Source organism: Pelobates fuscus, chromosome 10, assembly GCF_036172605.1.
Source record: "Pelobates fuscus isolate aPelFus1 chromosome 10, aPelFus1.pri, whole genome shotgun sequence".
Lineage (NCBI taxonomy): Eukaryota > Metazoa > Chordata > Amphibia > Anura > Pelobatidae > Pelobates > Pelobates fuscus.
Window position 1 is genome coordinate 90,268,973 of NC_086326.1, and position 16,881 is coordinate 90,285,853.

The 16,881-nt window shown below is 40.3% G+C and overlaps 1 protein-coding gene across 1 annotated transcript; it reads right to left on the reverse strand.

Moving 5' to 3' along the window:
• Nucleotides 1–2,670: 2,670 nt before the first annotated feature.
• Nucleotides 2,671–8,604, reverse strand: LOC134575832 (beta-microseminoprotein-like). The gene is made up of 4 exons (XM_063435266.1): nucleotides 8,591–8,604; nucleotides 5,790–5,895; nucleotides 5,375–5,477; nucleotides 2,671–2,982 (listed from the first exon to the last, which is right to left on the reverse strand). Exons 1-4 carry the CDS (start codon nucleotides 8,591–8,593, stop codon nucleotides 2,850–2,852), a joined length of 345 nt encoding a protein of 114 aa, XP_063291336.1. The 5' UTR covers nucleotides 8,594–8,604; the 3' UTR covers nucleotides 2,671–2,849.
• Nucleotides 8,605–16,881: the final 8,277 nt, after the last annotated feature.

Genomic DNA, 16,881 nt, shown 5'->3' on the forward strand with positions numbered 1-16,881 from the left:
TCCCATCTCCACCTGCCTGCTGGGGGTCCTCCAAGGACCAGTCTATGAGGCCCGCTGCCTCGGGTACCTCTGGCTGCTGTTGGAGAAGGAGACTGGTTGTCTCTTCCCGCTGCATGGTGCACTGCCGCTGGGGAGGGAGGTCGCTGCTCTCCTCTCCCTGTAACTCAGGCTGCCGCTGGGGAGGGAGGTCGCTGCTATCCGCTCCCTGTAACTCACTTTCTCGCTGGAGACGGGGTGTCCATACCCCCAAACCCCACAGTAGGCGCTCAAAGGCTCGTGCCGCTTCGTTCTCCGCACTCAACTGGCGCATCACTTGATGGACCACCTCATTGGAAGGGTTTGGGCCATACAAGACCAGCCGCTGCTTTACCTCTGGAATGTAATCAGCGCCCTCATAGCAACGGATCAGGCTGAGGTGCTCTTCACAGGGTTCTGACCAGTGTCGTGTCAGCTCCATGTTGCTGTAGGTAGGGACGCTGCGCAGTGGCTAGCGTTGCCCTCAATACTCTCATACGATACCAGTGCTGTTGGGGTGCTGCTCCTTGCGCTAGGACGCCATCCCACCGCTGCCACCAAATGTTACGGTTGCCTCCAGGCTGGCTGGAAGTTGGACCATAGAAATGGATGCTCCTAGCGCTTACCAAAGGACCATCAGCACCGCAGCCACCATAAGCACTTCAGACTCCACGAACCACCGCTGCTGGGCTGGTATCTCGCCGTCTGCTCTGCGCCCTGGACCTACGACCAGGCTCCAGGTTCCAATAGGCGAACCTCTTCCTTCTGATGAGCGAAGCAGGATCAGGAAAAAGAGCTCTTACAAGAGCTCAACAGCTAAGGGAGTATGAAGAGCATAGCAATCCCTGTAGTGATTATAGCTGTCCCCTACAAACATGAGTCGAGGCTACAAGTTAGAGGGTCAGAAGAGGTCTGAGGACTGGAACACCCAGCCTGCTTTTTATTAGGATCAGGTACATACAGGACACTCCCAGGGGGAGGATGAAATTGACCAATCACATGCATGGTAACACCCCCACGTCTCCTCCCCTCAGATAAACACATAACCCAATTAAAACATACATTATTTTACCCAAGTTCTGGATGTACCCCAAAAACAGGGGGTACAGCTTTAAATCTGGTATCCCCAAATAGCCCTTGTTCAGGGGAACAGTCTGTCCAAAAATCAGCCCATTCGGATGGATGGTTCGGGAGATACAGGGCTCCAAAGTTTTGACCGACCGCACAGACCAACTAGCCGAAAATAGTTCCATGAGTTTTGGCCTTGCGGTCGGTCTCCGTTCGCACGGTAAAATAGACGAAATTCTTGCCATCCATTCGCATCTTTGTGGTCGCTAGAATCCCCATACTAAGTTAAGTATAACTACCGAACGGCCGGTTGTTCGGTAGTTTCCGTGCGTAGTTCTGGATGTCTGGAGGTCTTAGCGGTATTCGCCTGTTTGTGCTTCCGATTTCAGTTCCATGCGTTCACAGGCAAACACCGCTGTTCGCACGCAAGATGGCCGCGAACACGTGGAAAAGTCCCGAAATGGCGGCCACCTATTCCGAGCACAAAGAATTCGCATGAAATCATACGAACGGCTGTATTCTCCAGTAATGGTATTCTCATGCAATATATTCGCCTAAATCTCCTGGCTGTTAGGTTATATTAGTAGTCCGAACCTACAGCATAGATAAAGGGTAAAAGACAGTCTAATGCAAGTCCATATGCCTGAATACAGGGTTTACAGTGCAATATAGTCCAGGACCATAGTCGCAGGGGAGGAGGCAGGCAAGCAGGCCTCTCCAGGACAAAGTGGCGAAGGGCACTTCGTCACATAGGCTTCTCCACAATCCAGGGAAGCAGGGCAATTTTTCATTAAAAGGGCCAGTTACAAATAACGATTTGTAACAGGGTATCCGGGTATACCCCTGCCGTGGTTATTTATGGTTGGCCCTTAAATTGTTGTGTTGGAGTAAGGTTGTAAATTGTTAAAGATATATATATGTGTTATTATGTTGGGGGTCATTGCCCGTTATATTAAAAGAAGGATGCGAGGGCAGAGTATGGGGGCAATGACCCATATTTATATGTTAAATTATTATTATATTGTTATGATTGTTATTATTAATGATAAACTTATGATATTAATTGTTATAATGGTTAATAAAAGCTGTGGACAATTTTACCCATATACCCTAGTGTCAGCGTATTATTGGGTTAGGTATGTGGGGTTTTGTCCTAGGTTCCGACTGACCATATGGCGGCTATACACCTGTCACGATTATTATTCAGCTGCTGATTTGGTTAATTCTGAGAGCAAGTACTTTGAGTCAAAGTGGGAGAAATGTACTATATAAATACTAGTAGTTCTTATTAACAAGTAAGATTATACCTGTTTCCCACTGTTGACAGGCTTGACAATGAATCAAGGTTGGCTCTAAATTGTTAAAGTGTATTCACTAAAGTAAAGCTGTACTGGAAAGATTCTCTATGAGTTCAGCTACTTTGGCTTTACATTTGATATCCACTTTGAATTCTCACCTTAGCAAATGACCATATGAATCTTTTAGAAATGCTCAGAAGTTTCAGAGCTGCTTTAATTAACTGCACCAGGTTCAGTACATAGTTGTACACATTTGAACACCACAACATTTCCACTTCCCTTGATTTAATGTATATTTTTATTTTTATTTCACCAATAGCATGAGTACTTTAATATGATTGATGCATGTATGTGAAGATCAGAAGATTCAATTTTTCTTTGTATATGAAACATTTTCTCCTCCTTGTAAAGATGGCAGATGAACATTTACTTTTTAGAGTGAATTGAGTTGCAGCAAAATTTGTTGTTTTAACCCAAAACATATGACGTGACCTTGCATTCTTGTGATGGGTCATCCTTTCTCACCACCTTGTAACTACAGCTTTCTTTATTAAAAATCATTTTGCATTCCTCCTTATCAAAGTTTTGTGGTCTTCTTGAGCTGTTATGGTGAAAAAATAATGATAATATTTTCAAAGAAGAGTAATGAAGCAGATACATCCAGTAGCATTAAAAGCTTGCCTTTATAAACTATATTGCTAACTTGCATTTTAAATGAGATTAGGTTAAATAATATTAATTCGTTTATTAATGAGAATTTGTGACAATAACTGTAACTGTCCCATCTATATATCTAGAACCAACTTCACCAGAGTCTACCTAAGATGTGATATTACTCGGATTATCAGAACTGGAGTTTGACTAATGTGCAGCCTAGAGAAATTTCAAGTTAATCTGACTTTCTTTCACTTGAGGTGCAGCCAGGATGAATGGTACATCCTTTGGAAGCTGCCATGATAGTCACCCTCCAACCACCACATACGATTTAGCATTTCATTTTAATTCTCAGTAAAGTCAATGGGAATCAATTCTTTACAACTTTGGGTTGCTGTTAGAATCGGATGAAAAGTAAATGCCTTGACATATCAGGCAGTAGCTGAGGTTGTGATTGAATAATCCTCAACTCTCAATCCTCTGGATCTATAGAAGTCAGAACCAAAATACAGATTGCAATAAGTATGCATCAATTTGCCATAAATATTACAATTATATTTTGTTTAGAGAATTAAAGACGCTTAGTTATTTAACAGACTGTTATAGTCCAGTAGTATACATAAACTATACGTCAAAACTTAACAAAAATAGAAACTGGTAGCAAAGCTTTTTCAGTTCAGGGGGTTTCTAGACAGGATAAGATCGATGTACTAACTCTGGGTGTGAATACAGTTAATATATATTAGTTTGTCCAATTATATTTTATTTTTTTATTTTTTTAAATACTCATGATAATCTTTATTACAATACCGGTTGTATACTGCTCCGTATTTCCTTTGGTAACAGTTTCTTTGTTTGTTCAATTTTGAATTTTTTTCACAGAAGGGCTATTCCCAGGACAGCTCTAGTATTGTTCCCCTGGCATTATATACCTTTGTAGTCTTTTGGTATCTTTTTTCTTCTTATAAACTTTACATGCCTTGTAAATAGGGCCAGACTGGGACAAAAGTTTATCCCAGAAATTTAGCCCAGGCATTAAAATACAGAGCTGCCCAATAAGAGGGGCAGGGCAAAGTGTTATGTCAGTTCCGGGCACCTCCAGGACAACCCATGCACAGTGTCTCACATGGGGAAAATTTGCTATGTTTATTGACACAGCACAAGAAAACTTAATGACACATTTTTTTTCTGCATTTGCTGGTGACCTGGCTCTGGTGTCCAGATAATCTGGGATACCAGATTACAAAAGTGAGACTGGACTAGAAGATATTCTTGTATGCAAGTTTGTGTGTTATGGCTGCTTGTGTGGTTTTGTGTATGTCAGGATGCTGCTCGTGGTGTTTCATGTGGGATTGCTTGTGTAAGGGGTGACAGCTTGTAGTGTGGAGGATGCTCCTTGTGGAGTTCTGTGTGTGCTGCCTGTGGGTTTCTGGGTATGGGAGGCTCTTTCTAGAGTTGCATGTGTGGGGGAAGGCTTCTTATGGTTTTGAATGTGTGAGGGGAGGCCACATATAGGGTTACATTTGTTGGAAGGATGCTGCTGTGGGGGTTGCGTGTGCATGTGAAAAGAGACTGTCAGTGGATAGGGGCTTTAGAGTGTGTTTGAAAGAAATATAGGCTATAGTGTGTTTCAAATTTGAATATCCTGCAGTGGTCTAGTCAATGTCCTTATCTTTTCTAGTGAGACCAGCTGGAGCAAACCTACTAAGAAAAAAGGGCAAATATATCACAAACCGTGTGCACGACTGGAAGATACATAACTCTGTAATTACAGCAAAATATGTCTTTACTAAATAATAGGGATAGGATAGGCAAGAGGCATATTTCATTTTTTTTCTATTTCTTTTAATTATCTACTCAGACATAAATATATTTGAGTTGGTGCCAGGAGTCTTCAGTCCCTTATCTGTCAAAATGCTTATGAACGGTTTAACATTTACCTTGCTGTGTCAGGGGCCCACAGCCCTTCCGTTCTGAGTTGGCCTGACAAGGCTGAAGTTCATGGTGTTTAGAGAGTTTTCATTGGAGAATATTAGCTGACGGCTCTCAGCCAGGAAAAACCTTTTAAACCTGGTATGAGGTGCATGATAATCTGGGAAAATTAACTAGTTGCATAATAACCTAGGAGATTGAACTTCTGTTTTATCGGTCCACCTTAGACTGGAAGGACCATAAGGGCCTGACACCGCAAGCTAAGTGTGAAACCATTCATAAGCAGTTTGACATATTAGTGACAGATGGAGTCTGAAGACTTTTGGCACCATAACAACTGCACCATTGTATAGTGGTTATGGTGCCTTGAGGGTCCCTTCAAGTAAGGTAAAATGTCTAATACTTACGTAGAACAGCACTGCATTCCATTGTTACTACAACTGCACTTCTCACAGCTTGGACCCTTCCATTCATCACCAATTGCATGAACTTCTCCATTATTCATGCATACTAAAAGAATAAATATTTATAAACATTCATATTTATTTAATTTGTTGAAAAAGTAAATATTTCAGATATTTTTGATAGCACTATCCATTTATTACTGCAGTTATCTAGAGTAAACGTGACTGTATACATGTTCATTGATCCATGTATTACTGCAGAAGCCACAGGTCTTTTGCCATCTACCAACTCCCTTGTCCACAAGCCTCGTAAGCTAGTGATACGGGGCAATTGCCTCTTCTTCACTTGCCACCCTCCACCTGAAATAGTAAATGTGAGAAACTATAAAAGCCTTACATTTATATATAAATGTCTTACCTGCAGATCTTGTTTTAACATTTAATGTCAGTTTCTTAAAAGAGCACGCAGCACTTGAGAGGGCAACTGATACGGAAAGGGCTACAGCAAGTGCCAATAAGATCTTCTGCAATAAAAGTAAATACAGCACACGTTAGGGTGTTTCTAACACAGATTTGCATCACGTAATCTGTAAATGATCTGAAACTATTGCATATTAAATAGAGTTGAGCGAACCCAGACTGTAAAGTGTCGGTTCGTACCGAATATTAGGTTTTTTGGACCCCGGACACGAACACGGACATATCACTGTATGTTCGGGTTGGAGTTTGGTGTTCGGTGATTTAATGGCGCGTTTTGAAAGGCTGCAGGGCAACCAATCAACAAGCGTTTGACTCTTGTGCCCTTAGAAGCCATCACAGCCATGCCTACTAATGGCATGGCTGTGATTGGCCAGTGCAGCATGTGACCCAGCCTCTATATATAAGCTGGAGTCAAGTAGCGCCGCACGCACATGCGGTCTTATTAGTGTAGGGAGAGGATGCTGCCGCTGATAGGGACAGCTTAGGAAAGAATTCTGCAAACTAGTACATTAGTGGGGTGGGGTGCAGTTCATATCTGAGAGTCAAATAGAAGCTTCAAATACCGCGGTTACATCGGATTTTTAAAAGTCATTTTTTTTTTGTGCTAAATAGTACATTAGTGGGATAGTACACTAGTGGGGTGCACTTCATATCTGAGAGTCAAATAGAAGCGTCAAATACTGCTGTCACATTGCAGTTTTAAAACTTAAAATTACTTGAGTGCTAAACTGCTAAATTAGTGGGGTGCACTTCATATCTGAGAGTCAAATCGAAGCGTCTAATATTGTGCTTACAGCGCACTGGTAAAAATTCTAATTTTCTGGGTGCTAATCTGCTAAATAGTACATTTTGGGGCCTGCTCGTCATGTCTACAAGTCATGCTACAACAAAATTAAACAAGTTTTAAAATATGTATGGGCCAACCAGTGGCTGTAAACAACAAAGTTTTACTGGTTACATTCATGACTACACACTCTAGTGAACAGGACCTTCATGTAGTGTGTTTTTTTTTAAATCATAATGCATCCTTTCATGTCCTTTTCAGTCATATTGTGAATTACCGATTTTTGTGCAGCCTGATTATTTTTTAAAAAGTGAAAAATAAGTGTTATTGTGATTGCTTCATATACAGAAGCATTAATATACATTTCTATATTGTGTAAAGACACAACTACAAAGTTAAAAAAACAAACACCAAGACAACGTGCCAGACAATCTACCTGTGCATGACTAGTGTGATACAATAAGTCTACATCTTAAAAATGCAATAAACCACAGAAGATGGGCGAGAATTTTTTTTGCAAATGGAACTTTGATTCGAATTTACTACATCGGTCACTTGTAATATTGTTTCACACCTACAACACTTGTTACACAGATCTAAGTGATAGAAAACAGATTTTTATTTTCTACACTAGAAACTACTAGATAACAAGCTGCTATATTTAAACCAGTGATCAATAGCTAAGAGGTACTTCAACAATATTGTAATTCTGGGGCAAACCCTCACACGTCAAACTAAAATGGTCAGTTTATAGGGAAAACTGTTGCCTGGATACAATTCTAAAACAATGTCCATATGTTCTTTGCCGACTTTATATGCTGAAAAAACACAGGTGCCAACTACTGTGGCTTTCTGCAGTGTGCATACCGGCAAGGAGGGCAGGGTTGAGGAGTGGGTGGAAGACGATTTGGAGGATGATAAGGTCCTAGACCCCACGTGGAATCAAGGTCATGCGAGTGACGTGTGCAGTTTGGAGGAAGAGGCACTGGTCACACAGAGGCACCAGCACAGCATAAGAGGGAGCAGGGTGCAAAAGCGGAGCGGCCATCCCCGGCTTCAAAATTGTCCCAAATAGAACATGGGTGCATGATGACCAGCTGTGATAATTCCAAGTTGGAAAACTGGAATGCGCACCATCCAAATAAGGTATTTTAGCCCCCAGAGAACCCAACACACCTATACATGGGGGTATCACTGTACTCAGGAGATGTTGCTGAACACACATCAGGGTGTTCTTTGGCAGTAATCCTTAAAGTTCTCCGTACATGTATTCTTAAATTGCCACGTGTGTCAAAAAAATCTGAAATTATTATTTTTTTAAATTTGGCATAGATTGGTGGTAAAATGGTTGCATAAAAAGAGTCAAAATACCCCAAGTTTAATACCTTAGGTTGTCTTCTTTTAAAACAATATATACATGTGAAGGGTTATTCAGACATTCCTGACAGATATTAGTGTTACAATGTAACACTATGGGGTCTTTCAAGATGCTGGACATCCTCATGCAAAGTCTGAGAGACAGTCACTTAACCCTGCAATGTAAACATTGCAGTTTCTCTAAAACAGCAATGTTGTACATTGCAGGTTAAAAGGATAGGGACACTGCAGCCAGACCACTTCAATTAGATGAAGTAGTCTGGGTGCCTACAGCTTCCCCTTAAGACATTGCCTTCTTCTGTGAAAATAGTTGTATTAGAACAGGGGTTCTTCAAATTTGTCTTCATAACCCACCAAAAGACCACCATGATTTGAGGATGGGTAATCTCTACCAGAGTGCAGGTGCAGTAATTAAAAATTACTGAGCCACTGATTAACTCACCTGTATCAAACTAGTTAACACATGAAATTCTAGTATTTTGGTAGGTCCTGGGGACAAACTTGAATAAGCCAAGGAGGTTTTTTCATACTTCTGAAATATGTACCAACGGTAATAGCATATTTAGAAATGGACTTACCATTGTTGTTGAAGAGTTCGGGAAACTATAAATTATTATGAGTGTTTCCTATTACATTTATACTGTGTGAAGTAGCAGAGGTATTACTCAGAACGTCATATATTTAGAAAGGGATGAAACATATACTGAAATATGGTACCTAGATTAAACATTTGTCTGATTATACTGTATTTTTTCCAAATCAGTATTTGTATTAAAATAATAGAATAATCCAGCCTGGGATAATTCGTGGTGATGTGGTTTATATTGAAATTAAAATAAGAATGCAAAGTGGTATATATGACATATTTTAAATCCGCAAATGATGCATGTGTTTGTTGTTCCCGCCAGCACTAATCTTTGTTAATGTGCTGACTGTTATGGGATCTCATATGTAAGAGCACATTTTATATTGCTGCCTCACCAGGATCGTGCCAAGAGGGAAAACATAGCTCTCAGCAGCAAAATCAATATTTGCCCAACACACAATAAATCAGTGAGAACTATTTAGTATTGTTTCTGACCAAAAATGAGTGCCAAGGTCACATGTACCTAGGTATCTTCAATATATCATGTACAGATGGGATTCCAAATGTAGCATAATTAATAATATTATTATATATCTTATAATAAAGATCTCATTTTGTTTTTTTATTTTGCTTACTAAATTCATGAGCAATTTATTAACAATTTTGTGCTACAAGATGGATGCTAATTATAGATATCTGCAAGCATCCTAAAATTGTACAATGACAGAAAATTCTCTAGATGGATAGAATTCCTATGACATTGGCAATCCTTACATTTACTAAAGCCAAATGAGGTCGTAGTTCGGTTAACCCGAATGAATCTGCAGCAATCACCTGGATGCGTGTGTCCAGATTAAAATCAATTTCTTTCACATATGAATCCTATGCAAAGTATAACATTGGAACGATTCACTGAGCACCGTATTTAATAACATTTGGGACTGAATGCATCTGGTAGGATGCAAGTTATCATTCATGTACTTTCATTCAAGGCATGCAGGCAAATCGTTAAAACTCCTGCTGCAGTGCTAGCCAACCACTGCATTAAAAAGTAATATAAATAAATAAAAAGTCTATTGAGGGCAATAAGACCCCATGTTACTATAATGATCTTTCCATATGCCCCCACCTGCCATGTGGAATGTGGGGGCATTTCTACTAACATGTTTAAACTAGCAACTGGGCAAACAATGACAGGGAGGAACATTGTCATAGTCCCCATACCCACACTCATAGCCATTGAGTGGGGGACTTTTAAATGAGTAATGGGGGGTGGATAGATTACTATCCCCCTGTCCTGACCTGTGGTTAGTGGGTGGTGACTTGTCATAAAATAAACGGGTGGACATCCTTATGTGTGTTCAGCAGGTGGGGGCTATTATAAAATTCAGTGGGCAGGATCTTTTGCCCATCCCTGGCCTCCCACCCATTATCAGTGTGTGGGCACTCTAAATTAATAATAAATTGGAATAACCTACTTGGGTATGTTGTTAGACCCCAATCTATCTTTTGGCCTCCACATAGAAAAACTTGCATCAAAACTTTATCCAAAACTAGGTGCCCTGTACAGAAGGATATCCTGCCTAAGCCCTACAGTAAAGGAAAAGATTGTACAGCAAATGCTGATGCCAATCATTAGTTATGGGGATGTTTTATATGCACCTGCATAAGCGTAATACATTATATAACTCGTTCTGCCACTTTGTGCAATGTAATTACATGACCCACCATTGTGACATGCTAAAAGAACTAAACTGGTTGTCGCTGGAATCCAGACGCACCCTTCATCTTTCCAGCCTTGTGTTTAAGAGCTTTTCTGGGAAGCTCCCACCCTACCTGAGCAGAATGTTCTCCCTGGCTGTTCCCACCTCCGATAACCTATAAATGGTGGGGTGCTAGTTTCCAACCACTGGAATTTGATCCTGCCCATTTGTGAAATACTTTGCCTCTAGCCTGTTGGACTCTGCCAACTTAATTTGTTAATACCCATATTCTATCAATAAAATAGTAAGGTTGGTAATACTTACAGTGTCATGTAGTGGCCAATGTGTTTTATATTTTTAGATATTTTATAAAAAAAAAAAATACTTGTATGCTTCTGACTCTCATACCTTACCAGTACGTATTCCAGTTCTAGTACATTACTTTTCTTAAGATATTCAGCCAGCTGAATAGCTAGCTGAGTCTCGTGAAATATAGTCTGCAAGAACTGCAGTGCATTACTATTTGAGTTAATTACTATACAGTTCAGTACAATTTCTATATGCAGAGTATCAGATAAAGTCCTACTAGGCTGGGGATCAGTGTTCTCAGTTCCTGCCTGGATGAGACTGCAGTGGAGAACTGTCAGCAGAGGAGAGAATGAGGCATGCAGAGAGGGACTTAAACAATGCAGCAGGCATGGAGTAAAAATGGAGGCTATATCAGAGGAAATGTAGATTGGTCAACTTTACCCCCTGATGCTAGCAGCCTATTACAGCCCAGTAGGCAGGCCTGTATATTAGGGCAGCATATTTACTACCCAAAAAGGAGACTTTGGGAACAACAGCCAATGATTCTGATTCATAAAGATAGTAGTAGGATTTAATCAGAATTTGGGGCAAAAAAACATGAATATAGTCCAGGGGTAGGCAACCTTCGGCACTCCAAATGTTGTGGACTACATCCCCCATAATGCTCTTATACCCATAATGCTGGTAAAACATCATGGGGGCTGTAGTCCAAAACATCTGCAGTGCTAAAGGTTGCTTATGCCTGAGTAGTCATTTGTTACTCTCCCTAGCAGTAATAAACGGGGATAATAAGGGGGAATGGAGAAAAACTGCATTAATAATAATCAAAGCAACACATATTTGATCAGACACACCTGAAAGCTGTTAGTTTACACATTTTTTATTGCCGCCACCAAACAGAAAACATGCACATAGGATCGAAGATCCAGAAGTGAAAGGAGATGCCCTTCTTAACATAACCAGATTGGGACGCAAGTGATATAACATGCACTTGGAATCGAAACCAGAATAAATAAAAGAGGTGAACAGCCCTAAAAATTAATGACAATATACATATGAAGAAAGGACCAACTTCTAGTTAGTATATCTTAAAAAGAAAACAAGAGACAAATAATGGTGTAATACAGTAAATAGATAGTCAAATGAATACTCACACTTTATAGAGCTATATAAGCTGTATATTAGTAGGCCTGGACTGTATAATCCCCATCTATGGATATAGCAATGGAGGTAAGCAGAGCTTATTTTCAAGTGGATGTGGCCATCATATGAAAAGAGAAACAGAAAATATTCCAATGGTATGTTTTTTTAAATAAATTTAAAAAGGATAATATCCTACTTACATAACCTTGAGCAAGAACCTGCTCTAGTATGAAGAATTTTAGGTGGAACAATCCCCACCTGAGGATGTATGCAGGAACCAGACAAGCAGCAGGAACTGGGTATAGGTAAGTACTCAAAAGACTTGGTAAAAGTATTAAAAAAAAGTACTTTATTATAAAAGACAAAACTAGAATGCTATGGGTGCAGCACACTATAAAAATAAAGTAAAATAAAACCAGTCTATTGAAGAGTAAGTCCTCACTTGATGCGTTTTGTCGAATCTTTTTTAAAAGTAGAAGTAGATCAGTAGTACGTATACTCCCAAGTATGGTTAGGGGTAGGGGTAGGGTTATTGGGTAGGGGTAGGGTTAGGCTTAGGGTTAGAGGTAGGGTTAGGGGTAGGGATAGGGGTAGAGCTTGGGTTAGGGGTAGGGTTAGGGGTAGGGTTAGATTCCTTTCATCATTCCCTTAATTTTCCCTCCCTCTCCTGTTTTGCCACTTTTCAGAAATGTGAAGAACTTCGGCATTCCTGTTGAAAAGAAGGATCTAAGTTTTAATAGATGGAAAAATTTGTACAGACTAGCATTGTATTCATGCCAATGAGTTCTATGTGTAGAGACGAATGTTAGTCCCTTGTTTAATGTTATCTCCTCCTGTTCAGTAAGTTGCCTGTCTGAGATGTTATACATTAAGGATGGCATCTGGATGATGGGGGTATCCCCTTCATTTATTTATTGATACTCTTGTGGAAACCCCTCCTCCTGATTGCTCTACCTGCCGTGTCCCTCTCTTTAAAAAGGTCATCCCAGATGCTGAGGTGGCAGAGGAGTAAGCGCCATCAGTGTCTGAGCGCCATCTGGAGGTCTGTCTTTCACTAACCGCTTAATGTTGTCTATACTTATTGCGTTGGTACCACATATATGCCTGGTCTTTTTGATAGTCTATAGTATGTCTATGAAACTTTCTTTTTTTGTACTTGCTCAGTTTCTTTTTGTTATTCTTTAAGTTTATCCTTGATTTGTTTTGTGGGGGTCTCAAGCTCTGTTTGTTGGGTGAAAGCCTCTAATGCTCATTTAAGGGATGCAATTTCCCTAATCAATTTGATTAATTCCTTTTGTAAAGACTTTTGTGGTTAAGACCATAAGGTCCACTGAGCATTTATTGAGAATCTTGTACCAGGTTGTGCAGTGCTCTGTATTATTTCTGCACAGCATGGGATGCAATCTTACTCTCAGTCTTCTAAGTATGTCCACTATGAACAAATCTATCCTTCTATTCAGTGATGAAGAGATTGGCATAACTGAGTGCAAACCTGGTACCCATAGCTATACCATGTTTCTCTAGATAAAATGACTCTCCAAATCAAAATAATTATTCCTTAAAATTAATTCTATTCTGTCTTATATAAAATCTATTTGTGCTTGGTGGATATCTCCATCTTTTTCTAAAATACGTTTAACAGCATTACATCCCCTTTCATGTTGGATAACTATATGTAATGATTAAACATTGCATGTAATTAGTAGATATATATTGTTCCATTTAAAATTACTAAGCTTTTTCAAAAGGTCTATCGTGTTTTTGAAATATGATTTCACTTTTTTAACATATGGTTGCAGCATAATATCTATGTATTCAGAAATATTTGTATGGCGCCTATTCCTGATTCTATTGGTTGTCCGGGTGGATTGTTAACATCTTTGTGTATTTTTGGGTAAGAAATAAATAACTGTAATTTTGGGGTGTAAATCATTAAATTAATTACATTCCTGTATATTTCAAATCGTGTTAAGTTTTCCTTTCTCTAATAGCCCTGTAAGTTTATCTTTAATATCTTTAATTTAGTATTATCATTCTGCAATTCTTTTATGGCTTCCCTTTCTTTCTTTGTCTTAATAAATTTATCTTTAATTATTTTATCATTGCCTAGTTTGTTAATATCATTACATACTTTATTTTCAAAGATAGAAACACATTGTGACTCTCTCTCTAAGGAGTAATTCAATAAGAAACCCCTATTCATGAATTTTTGGATCATATCTTTCAATCTCCTATCAGCAAATTCCTCCTGTCTGTACACCTAATTTTTAAGAACTGACTTCTAGTCAAATCCTTCAAAAGTTTGCTTGGATTGGCACCATTATACCTCAAAATATAATTTCTGTATGTAGATATCGAATACAAATCTGTAAATAGCCTTGCATCCTTAATATATACCATAGTGTCAAGTAATGCCAATTTTGTATAATCAAATGTCGTGGTAAACTTAATGGTGTCCGAAAATATATTGAACAAATTAAACAAATGGGCCCTCCCTATATGCAAACATCCTATCAATATATCTATAACACTGCCTTATGTGCCTCTTGAAGAGACAGTGGTTATATATTTGATACTGTGGTATATAGAAGCAGCGTCTTAAGCAATGTCCTCCTATCCAATTGAGTATAGGGTAATATGAAGTGATAGAAAGACAATAAAATTAAATCTAGTGCAGTATTTTCATTGCTGGTGATATTAGATGAAAAGAAAGAAATACACTTACAATTTTCTGCAGCTTAAAATCAGCTCCAAATGTATTCACTTGGACGGTATGACCCCCATCTATGGGTATGCTGGTATAGGTACTGGTTCTCTGTTAGGTCATGAGGCCTGTCAGTGGTGGGCACCAATTACAAGTTGCTGGGGATATTTTCTTTCAGTGCGTTGTATTTCAGAAGCACAGAGAAATATAAAAACAGAAAATAGTGCTCTCTATATGGATGAAAAGGAAATAAAAAATAATAAAAGGAGGGCAAAGTGAAGTTCTGCTCAATCCTATAAAGCTTAGGTGGTATCTTTCCTACCTAGGCAATTGAAGTATGAGATCCTCCAGGTAAAATCTTCTGAGATAAAATCAGGAAGGTCCAAATAAAGTAAAAACTAGTTCTATTAGTAAACAAAATAATAAAATCAATAATATAAACTACCAATAAAACACTAACACGTTTAACCAACTACTAGGCTTTCTCAAAGTGTTACAGAGATAAGGACCAGTCCTGTTTAAGTGACCAAAAAATTCAAATAAAATGGTCAGATGGTTAAAAATGGTCCTCTATAGGAGTACCAATATGGCCGCTGCAGCCATCCTCTATGTGAGTACCAAGATGGTTGCGGACAGATGAAACATAGAATGGCACTTATAAAATTTCACTTATAAACATAGAATGGTACTTGATGATTGTTAAGACCTGCAGGGGTGATGGTACTGCGGTCCCTTGTTCCTTTCCCAGCTGCTGAGTACAAGTGATTATAGCTCCAGCAGGGGGTAGAGATGAATACAGCTTCCAGACAATCCTTCCCAGTAGATAGAATATTCCTTCCCCAAACATGAGCCAAGACTTCATGAAGGGTGTAACAGAACTAAAGCTTTATTGAAACAGACTGGCTTTTATGGGGGATCCTCATGCAAGAGGACCTCCCAAAACAAACAAACATATCACCAATCACAGTACAGTATTTTCTTAATACACGCCCTTCCTCTGCCTGGGAGATAGTGAGATAAGTTAAGGAGTAAATCAATTATCTCCCGGCAGAGGGCACACATTTTACCCAAACGTTGGAACACCCCTTTCCCCACAAGGTATCCCCACAAAATACATATCCCCTGATATCCCCGATCTGGGAGGTAAACATATCCAAATTTCACCCAGATCGGTTCAGGGGTTCTTAAAAAGTGTGGAAGTCTTGTTTTACCGACCACACACAAGGCTCCTGCCCAAAACAGTTCCACGAATTCAGTGTGTGTGGTCGGTCAATTGGAGAAAAAGGCAAAAGCGGTCAAAATACCGAAGATACCCTCCTGGCTCATAGGAGCGATTGTTCCCCTGGTCCATACGAACATAACTACCGAATGCCGCTCTTCTGGGTGTTCGGCAAGTGGGAGAAGCGGGCGTTCGGTAGTTCTCAGCGGTACTTCGTACGGTCGAGTGTCCGATTTTAGTTCCAGACACTCGACGACCAAGTCCCGCTGACTCGCCTCGTGCGAACAAGATGGCCGCCGTTTTCTTTTCCTCGTGGCGTTCGGCTATACGAACAGCGGCCACCCAGGGAACACTTAATTGCCATTGCTTTAGATCACAACAAGCCAGGAGGGAGGTCGGGGTTCGGTAGTTGCAAACTGCCGAACAAATAATGCACTATAGGCAGAAAAAGGAAACAAAAATGCACAGAAATAGACGAAAAGGTCGGATGAGGTATCTTTTCTTCACATTACTCCCCCTTAGTTCCATGGGTCGGCATACCCGCCTAGACCCTGCCGGGTTGGCTAGGGGATGTCCGGGTGGTATCATTAAGAGTCCAAGTCTGTCTGACGGGAAAGTCCATCAGCATTACCGTTCTGTTTGCCCGGACGGTACTGTAGTGTAAAATTGTATGGTTGCAACGCTAAACTCCAGCGTAGCAACCGGGGATTGTCTCCAGACTCGGTTGAGCCAAATGAGGGGGTTGTGATCAGTCAGTAACGTAAAAGCTCGGCCGTAGAGGTACGGTTGGAGTTTCTTTAAGGCCCATACCAACGCCAAGCATTCTTTTTCCACGGTGGCATAGCTGACCTCACGAGGTAGTAACTTCCGACTGAGGTATGCCACCGGGTGTTCCATGCCATCTTCCCCCACCTGGCTCAGCACGGCTCCCAGCCCAAACATGGAGGCATCTGTGTGAACGAGAAATGTCTTATTAGGGTCTGGGGCCGCCAATACTGGAGCTTTGCTCAGAGCTGCCTTAAGGCTTTGGAACGCTGCCGCACACTCCGGGGACCACGATACCTGCTTGGGTAGGGCTTTTTTGGTTAGATCGGTGAGGGGCTTGGCTAGAGTGTTATACTCGGGGACAAACTTGCGGTAGTACCCTGCTGTGCCTAAGAAAGCTAATACCTGGGTCTTAGTGCGGGGTTGGGGCCAATTTGCTA

What these genes read in the sequence shown, in the direction of transcription:
- LOC134575832 (XM_063435266.1), bottom strand. An exon ending in TGTTAAAACAAGATCTGCAG is followed by an intron (nt 5,478 to 5,789) that starts GTAAGACATTTA and finishes TTATTCTTTTAG; the next exon opens with TATGCATGAATAATGGAGAA. An exon ending in GGAATGCAGTGCTGTTCTAC is followed by an intron (nt 2,983 to 5,374) that starts GTAAGTATTAGA and finishes TCACCATAACAG; the next exon opens with CTCAAGAAGACCACAAAACT.